Raw genomic sequence first — 26,439 nt, 5'->3', positions numbered from 1 at the left:
GAAAAGCTTCTCTCAGCTCTGATTCTGAAGCTGTTCTGTGTAGAAAAGATCTAATTGCTGCACATTCGTGTTCGTGTGGGATGCTGATACTTTTTATGTGCAAATAATTCCGTCTTATCTTTCTTTGTCAGATTTTACATGCTTTTAATTCAGGGTTTGCAGATAGCAGATTTCGTTTGCCACCCCGTTCTTGCCAGTGTTATTCTGAACTCCCCTCCTTTGTTCTGCTGTGACCTGAAAGGAATTGATGTCGTGGTTCCATATTTCATTTCGGCTCTTGAAACTATTTTACCCGACAGGTAAACTGCTGTTTCCCTGTAGATACTATCAGAAATATGGGGAGATGTTTATCTTCTGGGGTTTCTGTCGTTCCTGGATGGCTTTCACTGGAGGAGTTCTGTAATGTGGGCCCCATGTTGTGTATGTATGTGATAGTGATAACAGCAGCATTTCATAAGCTCTGACTTTTCATTTCATTTAATGCAATTATCCTTAAAGTAGCAGTAGCCCTTTTTAAAAATGAGAATGTTGGAGTTGTGTTATCTCAGTATTCATTATTGAAAAACAAGAATAGGGAAAAGAATACATTTAAAGCTGATTTATTTTTAAGGAGAACTTTACAGCATGTTCTATACTGGCTGTTATTGCAGTGACTTTATTCAGAAAGTAACTTTACACACCACTAAATGGAAAGAATTGATCATTTAGACTGACAGGGAAGTTGGAGTAGGTTCCTAAACTGGAATACATGGCCTTGTTTGTCAGAGCCGTACAGATTGCTAAATAACTTAAGGCACTTACTACTGCTCTGTGCCTGCCTTCCTCTCCATATCTTGTATGTACTGATGGTGCATTTCAGCTTGAAGTTGTGCATAAACTACTGTTATTCTTCTGGGCTTAAATCTGAGCTGCTGCTGCTTGTAGGCGGATCTTACAAGCAGAATTCACTCGTGGCTTCATAAGAAACGTGGTCTGTTTCCAAGCAGAGTGTGTTTTATACAAGATGCACACGAGCAAATTCTGGGGATCGTGGTAGAGCTGGGTTGGTGGGATTTGCAGTAAGCACGCAGAGGCTTGTGACTGGCATTTCCTGCCTTGAGGATGCAGAATACGAATAAGACTTCTGTTTGCTTAATGGTTCAGTGCAAAACCATTCAGGCAGGACTTCATAATTTGCTAATTGTTTCATTGCAACTGCTATAAAATAAGAATCTTGAATCTAGGAAGAAACAGCTACATTGGATGTTGCAAGTTATTTAAGACCAAAGAGTGGCTGTTTGTTTAATTTTCACTTAGGTTTGGCTTCAAAGTCTTATGGAAAGTTGATTAATTGTATGGTGCTTTGATTTGCAGGGAACTCTCAAAGTTTAAAATATATGTAAACCCCACAGAGCTAAGAAGAGCTTCAATTAACATCTTGCTGTCTTTGTTGCCTCTCCCTCATCATTTTGGAACCATAAAATCGGAGGTAATAACCTTACAGCTTTGTCTTACATGTTGAATTTTGTCTTTTGGGTTGTGGAGTGGCATTTGGGTGAGGTGAGTTGTGGTATTTGGCATTCTGTTCAGCCCTGAAACTCTTGGCACAAGTTTGACAGGAGTAATTTGTGCTGTGGATTCTGACTTTTGAAGGCAATGCCATGCTGGTGTGTTCAGTGTAAAAATGGCATCGAGTTCTAATTGATACTGAAATAAATTCATTGTTCATTCAGGTTGTCCTGGAAGGGAAATTCAGCAATGATGACAGCTCAACGTATGATAAACCAGTAACCTTCCTTTCCTTGAAGCTGAGGCTTGTGAATATACTTATAGGAGCTTTGCAAACTGAAACAGATCCCAACAACACTCAGATGATACTAGGTAATTTCAACATTTTTAATGTATCGATTGTGTTAAGAAAGTGTCTTCACCTTTCCTGGAATAATTTGGTACATTCATGTGATACTTGGCAAGAAAAAGGAGAAATTCCTGTCAGATCATCTTCTGTATAATCTCCCTCATACTCTCAAAACATCTTTGAAATCCTCACGTTCTTGTTAAGTAATCTCTCTCTACCATTCTAAATGTAATCCCTTCCATTCTAAATGTAGAATGGCGCTTGAAAAGTAAAAATAGAATTAAAGCACATTCTAGCAGCAGAAGTCAGTCGTAACTCAGAACGGAAATAGGAAGAAATGTTCTAATATTGGTAAAAAATCATGAGTAATGGATTACAGGGAACATTTCAGTTTTTGCCATGCTTGAGCCTAGAAACAAATTGAAATACTGGGTAACAAGTACTCTAGCATTGGCAGAATACAGATGGTGTTTGTTCAGCACTGTGTCAGTCCTTGCAGAAAAGCTCCAGCATAGAGTCTGCAGATACAGCATGGTTTGGCAACAAACTGTGTGTTGAGGTGGTTGGATGTGTTGAGGTGTCAGTGCTGAGGAAGTAACCAGAAGCTGGAATCTTACATAGTGCACAGTCTGTTAAGCAGATGTATTTTCAGGCAGGTAAAAATTTTGTTGCCTTACACTTTTTTTTCCCTTATTTTCTTCCCTCTCATTATGTAAAAGTACCTTTCTTCACATTATAAACCATGCCGTTTTCCTTTAACAGTTTAAAAAGCAAGTGGATTTGCACTGGGTAGATATCTGATTGGTTCTGGAAGCCTGCCTGGATAATAGGAGAGGGAGGAAAAAGTGCATAAGCAATGAAGTGAATGGAAACAAATCCAGTCTGCAGTCTTTCTGAAAGCTGTTCTTTCAAGACAACTCTTGAAACCTTTTCTGTACAAGCAGAAGACATGGCGATAATAATTTTAAAGGATGATTTGCAGCCAGTGCTGCAAGTGAAGGGATGAGGATGTGTGTGGTTTCTTAGTCATGCTCACAGAGCACATGTTGCTGTATCAGCTGTAGGGTGAGTGATGTTCTGTTAAATCCTACCCATGCGTTCTTACATGCCTCCACTGAGGTTGGTGCCTGCACCCCAGCTTTTCAGATACTCTGCCTATGATGTTTTTTTTACCATTACCTGGCTGACAGACCTTACTGCTTTGTTTCTTCAATTTTCCTACTGTTAGCTACACATGTAACAGGAGTTTATGTCCTGCTGGCTTTGGTTGGAGAGAATTTATGAGTCTGTATCTTAGCCAGAGATTCTTGCATGTTCCACCATCCTCTCTGAAACATTGGTGTTTATTTCCAGCTGCTTTTTAAATATTTGACAACAACTGGAGTGTTTCGTTTCCTATTGCAGCTGTTGTTCTCCTCAGCCCTCATGGCTGTGCTGGAGGAAAAATGATGCAGCTACAGGTGGTGTGTGCCCCATGTGACATAAGGCATCCAGAGTACAGCCAGTTTTAGTTCACCTGTTTGATGCTCTTGTTGGTAGCTCTCTCTCCCGGGCTGGATTTTTCTGTCTACTTGCTGTTTAATTTGAATGCAGTGAAAAAATAAATAAAAAGGCATGAAAAATTGGGTCCTGGAGATCACTTGTAGGGGGAGAGAGTTTTGGTGGATCATACCTCTGACCTCCTGATTTTGGAATTTGGTTTAATGTTTTTGCTAAAGTGAAATGAAATTTATATTTACTATACTGATCTGAGAGTTTGGAGAGTGGTGTTGGAAATATTGATACAGGTTTTGGACAGAAACATCTCTGTAAAAATGCTTGTGCTGGAGTGGATTTGGGGTTCATTTAACAGGTCCTTTGATGATTGATTGTGTTGAGAATGATTGTGGTCACATGTTGATGTCTTCAGGGTTGCTGGATGGAGCAGATATTACCTTATCTTCCAACAGGCTGCTGCCTGCACTGACAGCCCATTAAGTAGTGAAAGCACATTTTTGTTTGCCAGTTACCAGGTGCCTTTTGGCTCCTAATGGCCAAACTGAGGAAGGGAGGCTCCTTGTGCCAGGCACAGAGGAGCCCAGACAGTACGGTGTAACCCTTGAGGTGGCTTTGGATTACAGTGCACTTTGGCTGCCTGTTACCTAACAAATGCTGCTTTTTTACTCACAAAATCTGTAAACCTCTTTAAATGTAACCTGAGTTTTTAAATGAGCACAATCTGCTGGGAGACAGGGAAGCATTCCAGCCCTTCTGTGAAACAAGAATCCTTCTGAACGGAGGAATTCAGGAAACCTGTGTTCAAAGCGTTTTTAAAATAGCCAAAAGAATTCTCTATCTCAGCTCTCATCTGCATCAAATTGCTAAGCCTGGAACAAATCCTCGTGTTTTATAAAACTCTTATAAAAGCTCTGTATAAATCAGGAAGGAGATTCTGGATGCTTAGACCTTCAGTGCTTCTCTACATTGTAGCTGTCAGTATTCTACTGTGGTTTTTAGTTACCTCTTCTGTCTAATTCTTCAGGTGCAATGTTGAATATTGTTCAAGACTCAGCACTGTTAGAAGCCATTGGCTGCCAAATGGAAACGGTAAGATTTGTTTAATTGTTGTTTATGAAGTTATTGCTTCAGAAAAAAATGTGATTCATTTATCAGCAGTTTAAGTAAGTTCAGTCCAGAGGTATGATCCCATCTAAAAATATCCTTTGTTATAGAGAATTCTGTTCAGAAGATCTTCTCGTTACTTAAAACTGACTTTCAGTTTCATAGAATCATTAAGGTTGGAAAAAGCCAGTAAGATCATATAGTCCAGTGTCAGCCCATCACCACTATGCCCACTAAAACACGTCCCTCAAAGGACAGTGACTCCAGCACTTCCCTGGGCAGCCTGTGCCAATGCCTGACCACTCTTTTTAAGAAGCTTTCACTAATATCCTACCTGAACCTCTCTTGGTGCAACTTAAGACCATTACCTCTCATCCTATCACTAATCAGCTGGGAGAAAAGGCTGACCCCCATCTCACTGCAACCTCCTTTCAGATGGTTGTAGAGAGCGATGAGGTTCCCCTAAGCCTCCTCTTCTCCACAATGAACCATCTCAGTTCCCTCAACTGCTCCTCGTAATCTTGTGCTCCAGACCCCTCACAGCTTCGTTGCCATTCTTTGAATGCACTCCATGGTCTCAGTGTCTTTCTTGTAGTCAAGGGCCCAGCACTGAACACAGCACTCGAGGTGCGGCCTCACCAGTGCTGGCTGCAGAGGTGCGATCACCTCCTGCTGGCTGTGCAGTTTCTGACACAAGCCAGGATGCCATTGGCTTCTTGGCCAGCCGGGCTCACTGCTGGCTCGTGTTCAGCCAGCTGTCAGCTAACACCTCCAGATCCTTTTTCTGTGTGCAACTTTCCAGCCACTGTGCCCCAAGCCTGTAGCAACGCATGGAGTTGTGATCAAAGGGCAGGACTCTGCAATTGGTCCTACTGAAGCTCATGCAGTTGGCCTGAGCCCATCGATCAGCCTGTTCAGACCCTTCTGTAAGGCCTTCCTACCCCCAGGCAGGTTGACACTTCCTCCCAGCTTGGTGTCATCAGCAGCTGTCCTGAGGGTGCACTCAATCCCCTCATCCAGATCATCAGTAACACCTTTAAACAGGACTGGCCCCAATACTGACTGCTGAGGAACACAGCTCTCCTGACTGGCTGCCAGCTGGATGTAATTCTGTTCACCACCACTCTCTGGGCCCAGCCCTGCAGCCAGTTCTTTACCCAGTGGAGAGTGTAGCTGTCCCAGCCACAGGCTGCCAGCTTCTGCAGGAGGATTCTGTGGGAGACAGCATGAAAGGCTCTGCTGAAGTCTAGGTAGGCTATGGCAGCAGCCTTTGCATCCTCTACCAGACGAGTCACTCGTTCATAGAAGATGATGTTGGTCTTTAACAATGGTGGCTAGATTACATTCTTGCTGAGTTTTCACTTTTCTAATTTTTTTTTCCTAAATGTACAGAATGGTGGTGAAAACAACCTCTTCAAAAGCCACAGTCGTACTAACAGTGGCATTAGTACCGCAAGTGGCGGCAGTACGGAGCCTACAACACCAGATAGTGAACGGCCAGCACAAGCCCTTCTAAGGGATTATGGTAAGGACAGCTCTTTGGAAAAAATGGTATTATAATATCCTAACTTGATGTTTGTTTTTCTCCTTTTGTAGTTCTGGCTCATAATTAATGTGTGCGGGTGTTTTGAAGCCAAGATGGATACTCCTTTGTTCATTGCTGATTTGATCCCGTATGCACCCGTGTGTGGTGCTGACATGTGCTGGCTGGTTCTGTGTTGGTTGGTGTTTAACCTGCTAAAGGACTCTCCCAATACAGTTTTTAAAAAAGCTCGTGGAAAACTGTTGTACTTTATCATGTGTTTTCATGAACAGTGATGCCATAAATGTATACCAGGTGCAAATTAATGGCTTCATTCATTTTGATAGCATTCCAAGTTCAGTAGTACCTTTTCTTAACTGTTTTTAAAGACCATTTGGGGGACTCCTGTTTCTGCAAGATAAAGAGGCAGAACGCTTGCAATGTGTCATTTGTTATAACAAGATCTCTTCAATTAACATTGGTTTGTGATGTCCTGTACTGTGCCCTTTTTGAATCTTTTAGTAGAATTTATGTCCTACTTAGTCTATGTGGTAAGCCAGCTGAATGTGGAGATTCTGGAATTTCATTTGCTCCTCCATGCTTTAGCAGTGCAATGGATGTTAATTGGTGAAGTGAATGTGAGAACAGACCACCTTGTAGGCTAGGTGGGAAACTCCATTCTCACCAGATAAAAATGCTTCTTCCCCCAGTTCTCCATGTAGGAGGAGAGATTAGTGGGAAAGCTTTAGCATATTCACATATATACATTACATACAGATGCAGGGTTTTGTTTAAATGTTAGTTATTTCTCTAACAGATTTGTCTGAAGTGACTTGAAGTGCTGGTTTTTACCACACCACCTTAATTATGTATATAATTCCTGTGTTTTCATTGGCAAGTGTTTTTGGCACCTCGCAGTGTAAAATGTTCCTTTGTAAGGCTAAAAAACCCTCATGTTTTAAGTTGTTGAGTCGCTGACTTTTCAAACCGTACGTGTAAATTGAAAGATATTTTTTGTAATATCTGGCCCTGAATTTGTTGGCATTATTGATTCATTTTACTGGATTTAAGAAAAAGAATTCTGTGCCCACAAGGTAAGGTTATAATACACTTACAAAAGGAATTTCAACATTTCTACTGAATGCTTGAAGGGAAAATTGGAAACAAGATGGTTTATTTTTACTGGTTAACTGTAGCTGACATGTGAATCTGCTGCTAGACTGGCAGAGAGCATTGGTGCTGAAATGAATTTGCCTACTTCAGTTTTAACAAGTGTATATAATATTTGTGTTCCCAATACAATGAAGTTATGAGCAACTGCTCCTAAAAGCACCTCTTTGTTTTTAATGTTAGCCAAAGGTACAGGAAAATTAAACATTTAGAAACAATTATATCTTCCAGGTTGGTTTCTTTCATTATCTGCACATAAATACCTAATGCAGCTTCTGATAAATGCTGTATATAGAGAGAATAGGTAACTTCTGGCCTAGGTATGTGAAGTTACATGTGCTCTGTTCATTACTGTGACTCAGTGTGAGTACTGATGTCTAACATACGTGACTAATGCCTAAATTCTTCTGAGTCTGCAAGACACTGCAGCGGTGTAAGCACGGTAGCAAACAGCAGCACAACCCAACACAGGCTGTTCTGCTGCTGAAATGCATCCAGTGCTGTGATTATCCAAAATGTCTTTAGAAGAAACAGAACCAAATTGATACAAGGTGCTAATCTGAATAATTTGTATTGTGTACTGGTGTTGCATACAAGGGAGTTAGCCAAATTTCCAGATTCTGGGTTGTATGTAATTTTATGTGCATATCATGGCTGCTTTGGCTTGTTCCTGTGCTTTGCTTATTGTTACTAATGCTTAGTTATTTTCCCTCCCTGTGGTATGTGTTACTGGGGTTACATCCTAGCTCTTAATACAGATACGGCTGCGGGACTTCTGATACGCAGCATTCACCTGGTAACCCAGAGGCTGAACTCGCAGTGGAGGCAGGACATGAGCATCTCACTGGCTGCGTTGGAACTTCTCTCTGGATTGGCAAAGGTGAGAGACGAAGCTGTGGTTACTCCAGCCTCTTCTCAAAGGGACGATTCCTGTTCTCTTCAGGTGAAAATCATGCCACCAGGCAGACGTCTGTCAGCAGACGTTCTATTTGGAGCAAAGAGGGTACATCCTCCTTCTGTAGGATTGCTCTGTCTTATCCTAGTGTATATGCTCAGTGATTTAAGTCAAGTGAGTGCAGTGAATGCCTTTGGGCTGAAGGTGAAGCTCAAGGTGGCTGCTTCAGATACACTAGCCCTACTGTGTGATTCTGGCTGATTTTAGCTGGATGGCTTCTAATCGTTCTCATGGGTTCTCATGTGTGGTTTTGCTTTGCTTTGTGTTCAGGTTCTGTTTTGTTGTCACTGTTTTTTCACACTGCAGTGGATGAATCTGACATACTAGGTTGAACAGCTGGAAGAAAACCGTACCACTGAGCTTCCAGTGGGCAGTGTGGGCTTCAGCCCACAGTTTTCAACTCCACCGTGAACCATTTCTCATGGGTTACTTTGTTAGATGTTTCTAAGGCTGGTTGCACAGTGGGTGGACAAACCACACAAGAGTTTCTGTTGCTGCTGATCAGGGTTGGAAATAGACCAGGACATGAAAAATTTGATTGCCCTTTTTGTAAGTGCTGTGCCAACTTTTTTCCTTTTGTGTCACGTGCAAAGTAATTTTCTGAGCTATGTGTGACACCTTCTTAATGTGAAGGTGTCACCTGCGTGGGAGCTTTGTCTTCACACAGCTCTGTTCCTCAGACTAGCTGTGCTGTTTCTCTTCACCACTTCCCAGATGAACCACTCCTGTTCTGTTTTAGCACCCTCAGTTGTGGTCTGTGTTCCTTAACTGTAAGGAGACTCACCTGGCAAGTAGCTGGAGTAATTAGCAAGTTAGTGAATAGTAAATAACTAAATGCTGGGTTGGGGGGTCCTTTTTTGATGAAAAGTAAAATGTCCTTTTCTGCTTGAGGACACTTATTGTTCCCAGTCTGGAGTTTGTGATGTTTGCTAAGCAATGCTTTGGTGTATTTACAGCAGCCACAATGAAGTGGTGCAGCAGCTGGGCGTTCCCTGATGTATTCCCTCTGAATATGTGTCACAGGGCTCTTTTAAAGCTTGGAGTCAGCACTGAGCCATGGTGGGCTGCATGCTGCTTTCATTTCTGCGGTAGCACGAGCTGAAGGACACATTTGGAAGTATTCAGCAATGAGTTCAAACACAGTTTTGGAGTGTTCCAGAGCACAATACAGAGACGGGGGTTCCTGATTCAGTTAGGATATTCTCCTGTCCCCTCTTTGTGCAATGAGATGAGAATATAAAAACATGTTTTCAAATGTCTACCCAGTTTAATATTAAACACTGTAATCTCTGTGTAACTCTTGGGTGACTGAAGTGATTCTTCTGGGACATGCGGGGTAGTCCTCTTTCTCTTAGTGATGAACCAAGTGGAAAGAAATCTCCACATATTGCATAGCTGCAGAGCAGAGAGTCCATTCTGCTTTCACCTTTGGAAACCACAATTCCCCAGACCCTTTTCAGGTTAAGGGATGCCTTGTCCTGTATCTTTTCAGCTGCAGGTTATTACTGGGATTTGGTCCATTAGAAAAATCCTGTTTTCTGCAAGAGTGCTGGAAACAGCCTCTTGTCCTAAGCTGATCTCAAAGGGACTCTGCCATATATCTTACGCTTCCAAAGGAAGTACTGTGTCGGGCTCCAAACAGTCGTACGTGCCCTTGTTGAGTACAGCTGTCTGGCTCCCGTGTTGTCACCTGCAAAACCAGTCAGCAGGATGCTGGTGGTGCCCCTCCAATATCGAATAAGACTTTATATGGCATGGTCAAACTCTACGGAGTAGAAAAATCCAGGTTTACCTGAGAGCTCCTGTGTCAGCTCACATGAAGAAGAGAGATTTGGTGACCTGGTTAACTTCAGATTGCTGATCCTCGTCACTCGGGGTGCACAGCCCTTTGTTAGCTCCCATGGCCTGGAGCCTTCTTCCCTGAAGCCCATCTGGGCAAGGATAGGAGCTGAGGGGGTTTTCTGCAAATGATTTTTTTTCTGGTTAATCTGCTTGTCTGAGCATGGTTGTTTGTCGGTGAGAAAGTGAAAGAAAATCACTCTGCTGACAGAATTTGCCTAGTGGAAAAGGACAGGAGCAGAATGAAGCCCTCTGGATGGGAGACTGGGCAGTGAGTGGTTTCTTAGAGGGACCACGTGGACGTGAGTGGGGCTGCTGTAGCTGAAGGAGAGGTTTTTGCTGAAAATAAGTTTAAAACACAAGTTTATTCAGCTTACAATTCGTTTCTTATCAAACCAGATTGGTATCGTTCTTGCTCTTGGAAACAAAGCCCAGCAGGGTGGTGGCTCCTTACTGCAGCGTTTCTTTTAATTTCAGTATCCATCCCTGTTTAACATTTGTACCATGAAATAGCTCAACTGTTTATTCGCATTTCTTAAAGCTGCCTTTAGAAATGCTTTCAAAAGCTGTTTCTTCTCTGGAAGGTTTTGTGAAGAAATTCTCACCTGACAGTCCTCTTTTCCTTGCTTCACACAGGTGAAAGTGCTTGTTGATTCCTCCGACCAAAAGAGAGCTATTAGTTCTGTATGCAGCTACATAGTGTTCCAGTGCAGCCGGCCGGCCCCGCTCCACTCCCGTGACCTTCACTCTGTGATAGTTGCAGCTTTCCAGTGCCTCTGTGTGTGGCTCACTGAGCATCCTGACATGCTGGATGAGAAGGTAAGAATCTCTGATGTGTGTATTCTTAGCCCCCAAGACTGATTTGCTTTTTGTCCCCAGCTGTCAATGTTTCAGACTTTAAAACAACACGTCTTTGTAGTTTTCAAAAGCATAGCAGGAATTTCAAAACTAGTTTACTTGGAAAATAGCTTTCAGTTTTGATTTCTCCTTTTCATTCACTGAGAATATTTTTGGCTATGCAACCACCTTTCATGTTTATAAGAAAATATTTTGATCTTTCTTCTTGCTTTGTGAACTGAAAGAAGAAAAAAACCTGAAATTGGAAAAGCAGAAAAATAGTGGAGAAATATGAGAATTATTGGTGTGTAAATAGTGTAGTTACCTGCAGCAGATAAGCTTCTAAAAGCAATGTCTTTTCTCATTTCTCAGCTCTTACCTATCTAAGGAATTTTCTAAATTTAACAGTGGAATTTCTTTAATGCTAATGTTTTGATGATCGTAAAATCAGAACAATCATAGAATGGCTTGAGTTGAAAGGAACCTTAAAGATCACTGAGCTCCAACCCCCTTGCCATGGGCAGAGTTGCCAGTCATTAAATCAGGCATCACATCAGGCTGCCCAGGGCTCCATCCAGCCTGGCCTTGAGCACCTCAGGGATGGGGATCCCCACCTTCTCAGTGCAGCAGCAACAGTGCCTCACCGCCCTCTGAGTACAGAATTTCCTTCAAATATCTAACCTGAATCTCCCCTATTTTAATTCAAAGCCATTCCTTCTCATCCTATAGCTATCAGACTGTAAAACGTCAGTCTCCCCTGTTTATAAGCCCCCTCCAAGTAATGGAGTACCTGGTGTCTTCTCCAGACAGAACAAACCCAACTACCTCAACCTTTCTTGATAGTAGAGGTGCTCCAGCCCTCTGATCATCTTCATGGCCTCTTCAGGACCCTCTCCAATTGCTCTGCATCCTTCCTGTGCAGAGGCCCCAGGCCTGGACACAGTACTTCCGATGGAGTATCACAAGGGCAGAGCAGAGTGCCCCTTCCCTGCCCCACTGCCCCCTCTGTTGATGCAGCCCAGGATACTGTTGGCTTTCCAGTTGCACTCTGCTGGCTCGTGTCAGCTTCTCCAGGGCTGCTCTGAAGGAATTCTTCTCCCAGTCTGAACACATATCTGGGATTGCCCCAACCCAGTGCAACACCCTGCACTTGGCCTTGTTGAACCTCATTAAGTTATGTTGCTTTTCTGGGCCCCTGTGGGTGGCAGCCCTTCTGTTCTATGGCCTGCATCACTCAGTGTCAGACTGAGTGCTGAGGGTGTGTACCCAATCCCCCTGTCTGGGTCACTGATAAAGATGTTGAACAGCACTGGTGCCAGGACTCACCCTTGGCATCTTCACCAGAAGTTTTCTAGAAGCTGAGCAAGGCAAACCTTGATCCAGGGTACAGCTTCCTGAGGGAGTGTGAAAGATGCATGTTGCTGATCTGATCGCCTCCTGTCATAGTCTCAAAAAAATCTTTTTTTTTTTGCATGAGCATCTGCTTTTGTTGTAGGTCTGCTTACAGTGGCAGCTCAGTAATCTGCAAATATATGTTAAAAATAAAAAAAATAAAAAAGAATAACAGGGAGGGTTTTCAATAAAGATGCTTTCTGCATGTACTTTGGGATACTGGCTGTTGGTTGTAGGTGACCAGGAAAGGGGTGATTTCCTGGGATGTGGCACAGCACAGGTTATAAAGTTAACATTATGCTTCGTTTCTCTTTCTTTCTTTGTTTTTCTGCGTGAATTGTGAATTCAAGAAACAGCACAGGCCAAAGTGCAGAACCCTGCCTGGTTTCTGGTGGTTAAAACTGCTGATTTATTTGTGTAGTTAGGGTTCATTGTAGACTGCTACTTGTTCCTGAGAAAGCTTTCCTCTTTATTCCCTTGTTTAGCCATCAGATGAGAACTTTTGTTGTAGCAATCCAGATATTTTCAGTAAATGACTTTACAGTGAGCAATATTGGGCAGTCGTAGCAGTGATCCCACTGAGTGCTGGCCTCTTCTGTCGTGTGTTTGTTGATGCTTTGCTGTGAGCTTTTAGAACACTGTTATTGTTCTCTCGATGAATTAGATACCACATATATTATCCTTCCTTATGGATGCTGTTGGCAATTGAAAGATTCGGAAAATTTTCCAGATGAGTTCATTCTTAATATCCTGAGAACTTAATTAAATTTTCTGCAGATAATTTCAGAAATGCGTTTATCGTTTAAAATATGTTTATATTTTTCAATTGCATTCCTAGCTCTCTTGGCTGTTTTGTACATGTCTAATGGAAGACGTTGTGTATATATTAATTCAGAGCACTTTCTAGCGCTGGATATAGAGGCACACTAACACAATTAGACATCTATATACAGAGAAAATACAATTCCTTTAGCAAATGTGATCTTATTTCAACACTGTCTGTTAAAATAATTTTCTGCCTTTATCTCTGAGCTCGTACCAGAAGCAGCACACTGCTTAGATGAGTCATCTGTTGCTGTTTCTCTGAGGTCTCTGCGATGTTTGTTGGAATGCTTCTGTTTTAAGGTAGTTCCTCGTGTGTTTTAGGATTGTCTGAAAGAGGTACTGGAGATTGTGGAGCTGGGTATTTCGGGAAGTAAATCCAAGAGCAGCGAACAAGAGGTGAAGTACAAAGGAGATAAGGAACCAAACCCTGCATCCATGAGAGTGAAGGATGCTGCAGAAGCTACGTTAACGTGGTATGTGATTTCTCAGAGCGTGTTCATTGTTCAGCACTGCTTTGTCAGAGAATGCTTTAATGGGGGGTTTCCTCCTGGTATGTAGTTGAGAGCATCTGAAAAGTCACCCAGAAGTTCCTTCTGTTTTGTCTTTTGGGCAGGGTTGTCTTCCCCCTTCCATTACAGACGTGTAGCAAAAGAAAGATTCCTGTAATTGCTGTCTTCTTTCTGCCCCTTCCTTTCCTTGGAGAGCAAAACCTTCCTGCAGCCCCTGATGTTCTGCTCTTTGCCAGTGCAGAGAGTAGCTCCTTGTCTCCCTCTTCCCCTTGTCACCTTGTCCTTCCAGGCCCACAGCCTTCTCCTTGGCCTGACCAGTTATGCTTTCCCCATGCTTTTCCCCACACAGTAGCTGCTGTCCCTGTGTAACACAGCAGGCAGTGACACATGTAGCAGCTATAAGCTAAGGCAGGGTGGGACGTCATTCTGCTCACTGAACTGGGCTTGCTTAATAGATCTGGGAGACTCTGCTGGAAATGTGATTGCAGATGATGTGTGGGTGAGGAGGGGGAGCACAGAAGTAAATTGAGATTCACTCCAGAGAAGCTGGAAAGTGCTGTTTTACTGCACGAATAGCATGGTGGTGTAGACAGGACAAACTGAAGATGAGTAGGATAAACATGTGTTGCAAAAGGTGAGAGCTGCTTGCTTATTTTGTTTGTTTTACTTCACAATAAAATCATTATAAACTTTACTATTAGTAAAAACAGTGGTATCATTATGAAAGCAGCTTCTCATTGGCACTTGTGGATAAATTTTTCTTGTTGCCTGAAAGTGGCCTTTTTCTTTTGTTTAGAGGCATGCAGATATCTGTTTTCCAAGGGAAAAGTGTGGCAGGAGGACTTCAGTAAATTTAGTATAGATCTGAGTGCAGCCCCATTCAAAACATGTGAACTCCAGTCAGTGACACTGCATGGAAACCTCTGCTCCTGCTGTTGGCTCCTGTCATGGCGGTTTTCTGTTGGGAAGATCCTGCACAATTTCAAATTATTTAAGTATATATGTATTCTTAGGAGCCCTGTGTGTGCCTTGCTTGTTGGTATTGAACAGTGGGTTAAATTATGGAGGAGTACCTCAAATCATCCATAATGTTCTTATAAGAACAAACATAAAAAAAACTGTAGAACTACAGATTATTTTTTGCTCTAAAATGTATCTTACTATCTCTATGACCTTGATTATAGACGAACTTGTTCTATGGGCAGGTTACTCTTCTTTGAAGGATTCATGTGCACTTTTTCTGAAATTACTGGTTCTCTTTTAAGACAGGCTGATGGGATAGTGCAGTAATTGGTTTGTGCTACCCATAAGGGTAGCTGCTATGTCGAGATCCCAGTGAAGAACAGAGTGAAAGTCTGTGCTTGGGTGGGACAGTAGGTCTTAATCTGTGGTGACTTCTGTCTTTTTTTCCCATTTGCAGTATTATGCAGTTACTTGGAGCGTTCCCTTCTCCCAGCGGCCCTGCTTCCCCTTGCAGCTTAGTGAATGAAACCACGTTAATTAAATATTCTCGCCTGCCCACCATAAACAAGCATAGTTTCCGTTACTTTGTTTTGGATAACAGTGTCATCCTGGCAATGTTGGAGCAGCCTCTAGGGAACGAACAAAGTAAGTCCAGCAGTCACTATTCCTTGTTCCTCTTGTTAAAACTCCCAGCATGGAGCTATAGGAAAACAAAAAAAAGGTACCACATCGTGTGGTTCTGTCGTCTTTCTGGGCCCCACCTCATCTGTGGACATGCAGCTGAATGGAATGTTGCTCTGGAATGAAGTGGCAGGGCTAACCTCCATGTCAGCGATAGTCAGACTTACAGAAGCCCTCCTGAATAGTTCACACGGTTGCCTTTCATCCTTTGAGACCAGATGAGTGCAGCTGAGTGCCATCAGAATGGTAGCTGGTGGACAAAAGCAGTACCATTGCATTATGAAGACATCCGTGCTTTGACCAAGGATAGCATGTATTAAAAAAATCTGTTACTTACGTGATGCTTTGAGCTGAATAACTGATCTCCTTGCCTTCCCCCTGTGAATCCTCGTGTATCAAAGCATCGCCTAACAGAATCAATGAAACTCTTCTCCTGCACTGGCTTCACCAATGCTAAGAGGGAAGCTGGTTTTTTACGAGTTGTGTTCCAGAATGCTCCCATCTCGTGGGGAATCGCTGTGCAGATCCTGCAGCCATTGCCACACGTCCACCCTCAGTCTGGGTTGGAGCCAACGTGTTCCTGACTGCAGGGGTGTGGAACGTGCCAGAACAGCTGAGCACTTCTCACCCTTATTCTGCCTGTGCTAAATGAATTACAGAGGAATCCTGTAAAGCTATTATAATCTGAAATTAAATTAGCTTTACTTGCTGTGCAGAACTTGCTTACAAATCCCCCTTGAAATACAAGATTAATTGCAGTAATGCTTAAGTGTGTCAGCTCTGTTCTGAGGCAGACTGCTGTAGTGAATCATTGCGGGGCCTGGTGTGCTGCCTGTGAAATGCCAGCAAAGAAGTGGCTGTCTGGTAGTTACTCAGTGGTGTCAGTTTATGGTTTACATGCACAAAAGATGAGACACACGTCTTTAAAAGGTGAGAAACTGTAGAGGTGTGATTCCTCTTCTAAGGTGGCCTTTAAGCCTAGAAGGGGGACTGGAATCCCTGCCACAGAACCCTGACTGTGCAAGTGGAAAGGCACAGTGGGAGGACTGCAGTCTGAGCTGCTCTCTGAACAGAGTCGATATTGAACCCAGAGCAGGTTGTTCATGGCTTTGTGCAGGGAGGGCTTGGAAGCCTCAGGGGAGTTTCTCTGTCCCTATTCCAGTGCCTAGCTTCTTTTAGAAATGTTTTCACTGCGTAAAGTTAGAATCTTCCCCCATCTTAGTTTGACTGATGGATGCTTTCCACCATTCCTCTTGCCATTATTTGTGTGGGACCTTCACAGAAACTCATGGGGGCGTCATGGAAACCACATGTTTCTGCATGAACATTTGTTGTACCTAAACAGGCAGTGGCTGAATAATTTTTTTTTTAATTCATGGGAATAATTTGGAGAGAAAATCGGTGATCTGCATGAATTTAGACTAAGGTTACTTTTAATGATGAAATGGAGCTGATCTGGCTACCGCAGAACAGAGTAGTTCTCTGCTGCAGGGAGGGGGATTGCATTCAGTGTTTGCTTCTCACCAGAATTTGTCTTTAGGGTCAGGGTGGGAGTTTTCCTTGAAAATAAAATGTCTGTAATGTGTGTGCTTTTTTACAGTTTAATTACTGTTCAATGAAGTATTTGTGGTTTTGATGACGTATTCTTCTCTTCACCCATGTGCTTTGCAGATGACTCCTTCCCCTCTGTCACGGTTTTGATCCGTGGGACATCTGGAAGATTTGCGTGGGCCCAGCAACTCTGTCTTTTACCAAGAGGAGCTAAAGCAAATCAAAAGGTCTCTATCAAAGCCCATAAAGAAATCTTTAACTTATTGATGTTCAGCTGAAATTCCACTAATGTGAGACAGCCCCACAGATCTGGTGATTATACATTAAGGCTGAGCCACGGGGCCTTTAGCTGTAGGTAATGTGACGCATCTCTAGTGACTCTTTACAACTTGTGATTAATATGAAATATAGGCTGTGAAAGTACTGTTGCCTTCTAGGTTTGTGTAGGAGGGTGGAAGAACTCTCCTTATTCTCGTTTCTTAAAAGCATCTTCTAAGCTGATGAAGCAATGGACCGTGTGCTCAGTGTGTTGATGTTAGGTGTCAGGCAGGGCTTTTGCAGCAGAAGGAACAAAGTCTGGAGATAATGTGTGAGATGCTGCTGAGAGAGCAGCTGTTAAGACTGCAGAGCTCAGTGTTGCAAAGGCGGCTGTAAAACTGCTGTGGAAAAGCCTATAGGTGGACTTTGGAATGATTGTGGACAATAATAGTGGAGGATAAATGACCCAATAAATGATGTTTAAGTAGGATCTCTTAACTGCAGTTGCCAGGTGGATTATACCCTCGTGTTACCAAAATTTCTTTGTAAACATCTCCCAAATGTTCAAACTGTTTGTATAATGTGACTGAAATGTGGGCCTGTCAGTCCCAGCTGTCACATTAACGTGTAGATCTCTGTAGTGCAGCCCTTGGGAGGACCCTGCACTGGATGCCTTTTGGAGCTGTGCTGTCACTGCAGCTGAAGTGTTTTGCTGAATAGTGTCAGTCCAAGGGTGTTGCCTCCCACACCAAAAGAAAAGTCACACTTTGGCTGGGGATCTAAGGGAACCATTCCAGCTTAAAAGCATTATGTAACTTCAAGATTTGCCATTTTAAAGTGTACTTGGTATAAATACACTCATAAAGCACTGTTCAAGGTGTAATTAAAGGTCTGTCTTGCTTGGAGCTTAGGCACATGCAAACCTGCAACCTTCGGTTGCTTTCATCAGTGATGTCAGTTTTTGAATTGCACAGTCTAGCATAATACAGCAGCATTAGCAAAACTGTATGATAGGTAATGCAAGGCTGTTGCTACCCTGGTGGGACATCTTGCTGCTGGCCCACAACATTGCTGCTGTTCACTTCAGGACTTCTCAGCTTCACTTGCTGAGCTCATTGTAAGTCAGCAAGGCACAGCTGTTACCTTTCCTTAAACATGGTTGAGGTAGATTTTAACCTAAAAATAAGATGTTGCCACACAAGCTTGCTGTTTTTAACAGGATTTGCAACTGCTTAGACTCAGGTGGTAAGCAAGTGTATTAGGCATGATGATTACCACCACCAGAAGGGACAGAATGTTGTTGTTCTGTTTTATTTTTATTTTTAATCTATTTTTCCGTACAAGTCTATTCAAGTCTGAGGCATGTCTGAGTGCTTTTTAACGATACCTCTCGTGTAAGGATTAGTAAACATGTGATGGGAGAGAATATTTCCCATCTGCTATAAGCAGGTATTTTTTACTGATGCAGTGCCCCAACTCAAACTGTCTCCTTGCCCACCTTTTTTTTTTTTTGTCAGACTTTTGTACCAGAACCTCGACCAGCTCCTAAAAATGACGTTGGATTGAAATACAGTGTGAAGCATCGGCCTTTTCCTGAAGAAGTGGACAAGATCCCATTTGTGAAAGCAGACTTAAGCATTCCTGATTTACATGAAATTGTGAATGAGGAGGTAAGGGAGGTTTTGTCTTTGACTTCATTTTGCTCATTTTTCTGCATGTTCATGAATCACTCACTAACTTCTTATTCTTCTGCTTGATTAATTCACACTACTTAATGGAATCATGAACTTTGAACAAATGAATCTGTGCACTATCCCAGGAAGATGGCAGTGCCTTGGATGTGCTCTTGGGGAGCACAGCTCAGTGCAGTTTATTCTGGATTCAATAGCCTGTACACCAGCACTGCAAGGAAGCAGTGGCTTGTCATGTGTTGCATCCACAAGGGAGATGGAAGGGGCACTTGTTAGATCTCTTATGGTGCATATGCAAAAACAAAAGTATTCTAAAGCTTCGCAGTACTTTAGCTTTTATTCATTAGGAGGAAGATGCTGCCTCTGATGCTGGGTGCATAAATTTGCAACAGCTCTCCCAGGCAAACAAGGTTTTGAGATATTCACTGTTAACCTTGCAAGGTCTCATTGACAGTGCTTTAGTAAACATCCTGGGGGAGTTGCAGCTGCTGCATGTGACTTATGGCTCTGCTGAGTGACGGGGCTGTTGTACTTTGAGAGTTTGGTACTTCATGTCTGTATTTCAGCTCGAAGAGCGACATGAGAAGTTGAGGAATGGCATGGCCCAGCAGATTATTTTTGAGACTTCCATAGATCAGAAAAGCGAGGAGGAGTGGCGTAAGAAGAGCTTTCCTGATCCAGTCACAGAGTGTAAGCCCCCACCGCCGGCACAGGAGTTCCAGACTGCGCGCCTCTTCCTCTCCCACTTCGGGTTTCTGTCGCTGGAGGCGTTGAAGGTGACCTCATGATTCCTTGTGTTATACTAATGGCATGAGTACCTCTATGGCTGGGCTTAACAGAAGGGGAAAACTTCAGTTTTGTTAGTGGAAGATTTTTCTGTGTATTGCCAGCTGCTTTTGTGCTGTCATGTGCTTGAGTTAGGTGGCAAATTTCCATCTTTCAGGGTTGAGAACAGGGTTGTGAAAGGCCTTGCCTGAAGCTGAACGTGCTCTGAATGGGTGGCTATTAGTCTACTTTTGCAGTAGGTGCATTAATTCTCACATTCACCTGTTTGTATTTGGTGTTATTCTTCCAAATTGAGTTAGGGATGCTTTGTGAGCATTTCTAAATTATGACTGCCATACAAGTTTCTGTTCCAGAAATTGTATTGAAGTACTCTAAAATGTTTACATATGGCTAAACCACATTTAGGCTGTAGAATGGTCCCTTTTGAAGTTAAAATGCCAACAACGTATAGGAAAAAACCGACATCCTTAAACTGAAATTCTGCCTTTTAAGTGAGAATTTTGCCTTTCATTTATTGCATTTTCTTCCAGAAAACTATCAACATTAGGAGGCAAAGTAGCTATTGCAAAAATAAACATAAAGACGCTTAATATTGTGTATATTGCTGGTGTATAGGTTACAGTAATAAAAGCAAAACGAGATGCAATGCAGCTGTAGACAGTAATGTGGCATTTTGAAAGTCTCTGCTGCTTTTGTTGTGGAATGGAGCATGTTTTGAGCAAATTATTGCTTGTGTTTTACTTGAAAAGTGTTAGTTTTCTTCTAAGGATAAGTTAAATGCAACAAACTGTCAGACTTCTGCTTGTTGTTGATCATTTATAACACTATTATATTGGATCAGAATTTTTTTTGCATGGTTTTGATTGATTTTTAACGGATCAGTGTGAAAACCACAGAGATCTTTTCAGTCAGGAACGTTTTTTTAAGCTATTGAACTCTGATCTGTGCAACAGGAGCCCGCTAACAGTCGTCTACCTCCCCACCTGATTGCACTTGACTCTACTCTGCCTGGATTTTTTGATGACCTCGGGTACTTGGACTTACTGCCTTGTCGTCCTTTTGATACTGTTTTCATTTTCTACATGAAGGCGGGCCAGAAGACAAGCCAGGAGGTAAGAGAATGCATGGAGCAGAGCTCTGGAACCAGTGGTTATTGGCTTTGGCTTTACTTAGACAGGAGGTGTAACAAACTGCATATTTTTCATTTGAAAGGTGATTTATTATCTGCATTTAGGATTTTTGCACGTGTATGAACGAAAGGGTGTATTTGGAATTCAAAGATTCATATCAGAAATGCATTTCAGTCTGTAGGGAAAGCTGCAGTTTGTTCTTGGTATGTGCAGTATCCAGGTAATTTAATTTGATTTTGATGTTAAACATATGTTAAAGAAATCAGAAACTGCAAGAAAGTATTACTGCTTTGTAAGTCTTTACATCATACTATTTGTGCTGAAATGCGATTAGGTTAATTAGGTTAATTTGTGTAAATCTAAGCCGTGATTTCTTCAGACTGTGATCTAGAAATTTGCTGTGAGTTTCTAAGCAGGTTTATGGGCTCAGTGGAGATATTTCTATAATACTTCTCATTTCTATTTGTAATTGTTCTACTAAAGAGTAGAGGCATGGCTTCAAAACTGATGAGCATGTCATTGCCTCGTGTGACTATCAGCATACAGGTGTCAGAGCACAGCAGCACTTTCCACACCTGAGGGGAGCACACCACCAACTCTTGAGGCCAGCATTGTGCTGTTTGAGTTTTCAAGTCAATGTTCAGAGCAGCAAGTAAGTGGTCCCCAGAGTCGGTGAGGTTACGGGGCGCGATGCCTTCCAGCCGTCCAGAAATGTTCTGCTCTTGCTGGACAAGCAGAATACTTTTTTCCTCTGATGCTTGTATGCAGTTACAGATATAGACAGGTGAGACTTCTGTGCAGACGTTAGTCCTGCAGAATTTACAGAGCTTTGGAAACCCAGTTGGTGGTCTGTACTCAGGAAGATTTGCCATGTCAATTATAAAAAAACATTTTGTATATGAGAGATTCTGGGTATTAGACAGACAGTGTAAAGATGGCATTCCTGCTTCAGGATCCCAGGACATCTTGCTGTGATTCCTAAGCCTTCTCGGTTGTGAGAAGTCAGAGGCAGTCAAGCTGGTAAGGTGCTTGTCTCTACTGCCCTGAACTGAGGAGAAATTGCTGCTGTTTCTGTGGTTGAAAAGAAACAGAACAGAAACAAGTCAGTGATAATTTTCAATATTAGCAATCGAGAGAGGAATCAAGGCTGAGGTGTGGCACTGCTTTGGGTAGGGATGGCTGTGTGGTGCTACGTAGCCATCCTTTTGCATGTGCTCGTGCAGTTCTTATCAGGACCTAATTCTGCTCTGCAAGGTGATTCCCACTCCTGTCACAGGGAGTAGTGGCAGCTCTACATCTGATGCTGCACAGCCTAGAGCAGTGCCATTCATGGGGGTGTTCCTAAGTGAGCCCCAGTCTCTCTGCTGCGGTGATGCACGCTGACGGCTTAGAAAGGTGTTGTGGAATTTGTTTGTACAGGGTAACGAAACTGCCCACACCACTGTTACAGTATGATACTTAATAACATTAAATGTCCTTTGAACATGCTCCCTCACCTTTATTTAAGTTCTTTTTCTGAAGGTGCTCAGTTACAAAACTACACATTTATGTAGACCTTGAGCTCGCGTATTTTCTGCAGCTGAAGTTGCTCTCTTCTCTGAATTCATTCTGAAATGTAGCTCTGACTTTGAGCGTATTGCTAATATTTCAGTGCAGTGTCTAGTCACTGCTGAATATTGAGCAGGGTGCTGGAGCTGGGTGCCAGGGCACAGGGCCTTCCTTGCTGGGAGCTTTCTTCCCAGCCTGTCCCCAGCTGTGCAGTTTCTGCTCCAGTGCAGTCTGTGTCCCAGGGAGAGTCCCAGCACTGCCCCCATACAAACAAGCTCCAGAGATCTTCTGGCCACAGAACAAACTCCCTGTGACTCAGAAAGAAAGGACGACGCACGGCGTGCTGTTGTCTCTTCCCCGTATCCCAGTGGTCCAGTAGGCCAAATAACAAACCATCCGCTTCCCCTGTGCTCCGCTCAGTGCAGCTCTCCAGCCTCCCTCGGTCACGCTGGGATTAGGAGGTATTTGGATGAGGAAACAACCTGGATCTTTGGGCAAAGTGAGATTAAGGCTCAGAATGAGCAGTTTGGGGTGGCGTTTGATTGAAGTGCACATGCAATCCTGCTGGAAATTGTTCTGCAGAATCAGTTTCATTATTTAATGTGTGGTGAGGTGGTGCCCTAAATCACCATGTCATGTACAGGTAGTGACAGAACGCCTTTCTCCCAAAACTTCCCCTCACTCTAAAGTGAAACGTGCCCAGAAAATCCTCTTGTTATGTCTGGTATTGATGCAGACTCTGCACTGGCCAGGTCTGTGGTTTACCCCCGATGTGTGGATAGATCCTGAAATTACCATTTGTAGCAATGTGATCTCAGGCTTCAGCAGTGATGGCAGAAATCAGGATGTTGCCATGCAGGATGGCTGGGCAGCAGGGACCAGTGTCCATGTAGAAAGCCTGGGGTTCCTGACTTGCTGAAGATCTCTATTTGTCAAAACCATTTTGATGACACAAAATTTGGGGTGATAGAAACAAAGGCAGGGTGAGGAGGGAAAGAGCAATTTCCAGGAGCCCCTGCACATACTGTGCTTCTGCTGGTTGTTTCAGATCCTGAAGAACATGGAGTCTTCCAGAATTGTTCAGCCACACTTCCTGGAGTTCTTGCTGTCTCTTGGCTGGTCTGTCGATGTGGGGAAGCATCCTGGGTGGACCGGGCACGTCTCCACGAGCTGGTCCATCAACAGCTGCAGCGATGAAGAGGGACCTGAGCAAGGTAAAGCACAGTCAGCTGCCTAACACTGAGTTTTGTCTCCTATTGGATAAAACTGGTTTAAATTTTTTGTTCCTGTGTGCCTATACGAACACTTGCATACTTCCTTCACATTTTAAAAGGCATTTTCTAGAAAGGTACGTGTAAATTGATTAAACTTCAAGACCAAGTGATTAAAGCAGTGTGTCTGTGTTGTTGGGAGGAAGTTGTTTCAGCAAGGAACACCGTTTCCCGTACTTCTAGCAGACTTGGTGAGTTTTGTTACGTAATCCAAAACCAAGATGCAGATAAAATTGGGTACAGATTTTAGTGTGTACTAACAGATGTGCTTGAAATATTGTGCAATTTTTTTGTGCTCTGTAAGTAGATTAAAATGAGCTGTTGGTGAGTAAGTTAACTGCAATCATGCTTGGTAGTAAGTAATGAAAACAAGTGGCTGTTTGTAGGTCACTGAGGCTGGAGCCCACACACAGCTCTTCTGCTGTCCTGCTTCATTTACTCTGCTTCTTTTCCACTACAGCAACTCTTCCTCTGGGCTTGTCTGGTACTGTGACTGACTAAAGGCTTTTCTGAACATCACTACAAGTGATGGAAGGTTTGAGGTGTTGGGGAGGGCTTAAGAGAACAGATGTATGGCTTTTTCAGAACGAGTCAAGAGAGGTTACGGGATGGCCGGGGCTTGGTTTGTTATTTCTTTCAGGATGGAGTTGTTGTGCTTTGTACTGTGTACCTCTCTCTTCCTTTTCTGGTTGGAGTTGTCAGTATGGCTGCACATCTTCCCCCTCTGATCCCCCCAGCCCCAAAGGGAAAGAAGTTCTTAAGCAATTCAATTTGGGTTGAGTTGCTGCTCCCTGGGAGCAATGGGCTTGAGAGACTTTGCTTCCTGATGGTGAGGCATGGCCCCCAGCTCCGGCGTGCCGCTGGCCACGGCTGCGTGTCAGTGTGCTGGATGGCCCCTCTCCACTGCTTTTGCTGAGGCAGCTGTTCCAGGGGCTCCACTGTAAGCTGGCTCAGAGAAATAATTCAGCTTAAAGCCTTTGCTGTTCTTTCTGGAGGAGGTACGGAGAAAGGAAAAGGTGGTTTGGTCATCTTCTGGTACTGTGGCTCCACTGAAGACTTATTTGCTCTCTGTACTGTGACAGCCTGACTGTGTTACCAGCTGTGAGGTGGGAATAAGTGGGGGCTGAGAACTAGGAGCTTTCTTGCATTAGTTTCAGTTCAAGGGTGTGGGTTTTTTTAAATTATAGAGAGAGAGGAATTTATAGAAGTTGGCTTAAATTCTAGAATGTTGTCAGGTTGAAGCTACAAATGTAAGCTGTCTTCTGAAATTTAATGACAAACTGAACAAAACTTATGTTAAGGAAATGAGTAGAAATAGCTACTGGATGAATTCTTGTAGGAGATGCTTACTTAGTGACTACCTTAGACTGAGGAAAGGATGATATATGGTAAGTATAATGGAAATATATTCAGAATAAATCCTCTTTCCAACCCTTGGTGCTATTTACTTTAAAATATCAAAAAAGTTTATCTGAAAATTGTTGTTAGCCATGAAATTTCACTGTGAAATCTTCTCATTTTAAAATGTGACTTATGTGATTTCTTGCACCTTATGGTTGAAGGTCTGTGCCTAGAGAGATGAAACTGCCTTTTGAATTAACCTTCCATCTGTGTTTGTTTCAGATGATGTAATAATTTCAGAAGATGTTGGAGCAAGTATCTTCAATGGGCAGAAGAAGGTGCTGTATTACGCTGATGCCCTGACAGAAATAGCTTTTGTTGTCCCGTCACCAGTGGAGTCCCTAAGTAAGATCATTTCATGTATGCATTTCTAAAAACAAAACTCAATTCAGAAGATCAACAGTTGTTTGTTTTTTAATAGAGAGCTCTGTCAAAAGCAGAAGCAGGATCCTTGTTGGAAAAGTACTGATTTAAATATCCTAATCCTTAGAAACCTTCTGAGTGTAACACTCCTCAGTGTTACCAGTTCAGTGCTCCTTTGTTTTCCCAGTCTAAGCATCAAATACCTATCCAGGTTTGCATGGTAGTACGTGCTTGCTTGGGTGCCTGAGGTTGGATGTATGGTTTGGTCTGCAGTTCTGACATTGTTAAAATGTACTAATCCCTGCTATGGAGTTCAGAGCAGTTTTGCTGGTGGTTTTGTTCTCTCTGTCCCTTCTTGTTGACGTGCTCCTGCAACACAAGGAGGAGCATGTGCCTAATGACCACACTGATGGCTTCGTGGTGTCTTTTACCATGTGGTTTCAAAGGGTTGTCAGGGAGTTACAGCAGCAGCAAGAGGCTGTGCTGTGTGGGAGACGTAGTCAGACAGGGTGCTTCTGAGTCCATGGGGAGTGCTTTAACTGCAGCCAGTGTCTGGGTAACTCGTGTTATCCACTGCTGAATTCTCTGCTTGATTTTGAGCTCCATTTTGACTTGACTGTATACCCCTGCATGTATCCAGTTTTAAAAACCTTAGAACCTCTCTGAGTTTCAAGACTGCACACATGATAACAACTGAGGGGAATTGTTTGGGCAGAAGAAAAGACACAACTCACTTTTCTGTTGGCTTGTAGCTGATTCATTGGAAAGCAATGTCTCTGATCAAGAAAGTGACTCTAACATGGACCTGCTGCCGGGAATATTAAAACAGCCATCCTTGACACTTGAACTCTTCCCCAATCACACAGACAATCTTAATCCCTCTCAGCGGGTAAGACAAAACTTGCACTGAAAAATGGCATTTGTTTGTTTGGCAGGGTTTTTTGTTGATTTTTTTCTTGTCTTCAGGGTGCACAGTGGTGGTGCATGCGGGTTTTGACAGCACAGTTCAGTCTGCTGACATTTGGAGTCACTCGTTCCTAGATGTTAATCTTCCACAGCAGCATCTGTCTGGCTAGCATTTACACCTGCAGTAGGAGATTGCAAAGTTACATTGATTAACTGTAAAACTGGAACTTGCTAAGTAGGAACATCTCATGTACTAAAATTTTGAAGAGCGTGCAGGAAAAAGTACATGCAGCGTTCCTGAAGTAAACCAGACCCCAGTGCATGTTTGGAAATTCAGGATGGACTGACATGACTGTTCATCCCTACCTGATTTAAAACAGCCTGTATCAGTTGTGGCTGAATT

General features: G+C 43.0%; 1 protein-coding gene across 3 annotated transcripts in view; it reads left to right on the top strand.

Annotated features, from left to right (window-relative positions):
- Window positions 1-26,439, top strand: part of RALGAPB (Ral GTPase activating protein non-catalytic subunit beta) — a 63,988-nt gene that overhangs the window by 28,136 nt on the left and 9,413 nt on the right. For 2 of the 3 annotated variants that reach the window (XM_042886632.1, XM_042886633.1), the window contains exons 11-26: window positions 132-299; window positions 1,354-1,468; window positions 1,713-1,860; window positions 4,359-4,423; window positions 5,831-5,963; window positions 7,877-8,010; window positions 10,561-10,743; window positions 13,300-13,451; window positions 14,908-15,095; window positions 16,803-16,909; window positions 18,458-18,610; window positions 19,198-19,407; window positions 20,371-20,529; window positions 23,144-23,309; window positions 24,990-25,112; window positions 25,883-26,019. In XM_042886632.1, the coding sequence (XP_042742566.1) occupies window positions 132-299; window positions 1,354-1,468; window positions 1,713-1,860; window positions 4,359-4,423; window positions 5,831-5,963; window positions 7,877-8,010; window positions 10,561-10,743; window positions 13,300-13,451; window positions 14,908-15,095; window positions 16,803-16,909; window positions 18,458-18,610; window positions 19,198-19,407; window positions 20,371-20,529; window positions 23,144-23,309; window positions 24,990-25,112; window positions 25,883-26,019 (2,341 nt within the window). The remainder of the gene's footprint in view (window positions 1-131; window positions 300-1,353; window positions 1,469-1,712; window positions 1,861-4,358; window positions 4,424-5,830; window positions 5,964-7,876; window positions 8,011-10,560; window positions 10,744-13,299; window positions 13,452-14,907; window positions 15,096-16,802; window positions 16,910-18,457; window positions 18,611-19,197; window positions 19,408-20,370; window positions 20,530-23,143; window positions 23,310-24,989; window positions 25,113-25,882; window positions 26,020-26,439) is intronic. The other variant, XM_042886634.1, reaches the window with a different exon arrangement.

The sequence above is a fragment of the Lagopus leucura genome, unplaced genomic scaffold, assembly GCF_019238085.1.
Source record: "Lagopus leucura isolate 7727_CA_CO unplaced genomic scaffold, USGS_WTPT01 Super-Scaffold_100060, whole genome shotgun sequence".
NCBI lineage: Eukaryota > Metazoa > Chordata > Aves > Galliformes > Phasianidae > Lagopus > Lagopus leucura.
Note: the sequence above shows the minus strand (reverse complement) of the source record. Positions and strands in the feature narration are given on the sequence as shown.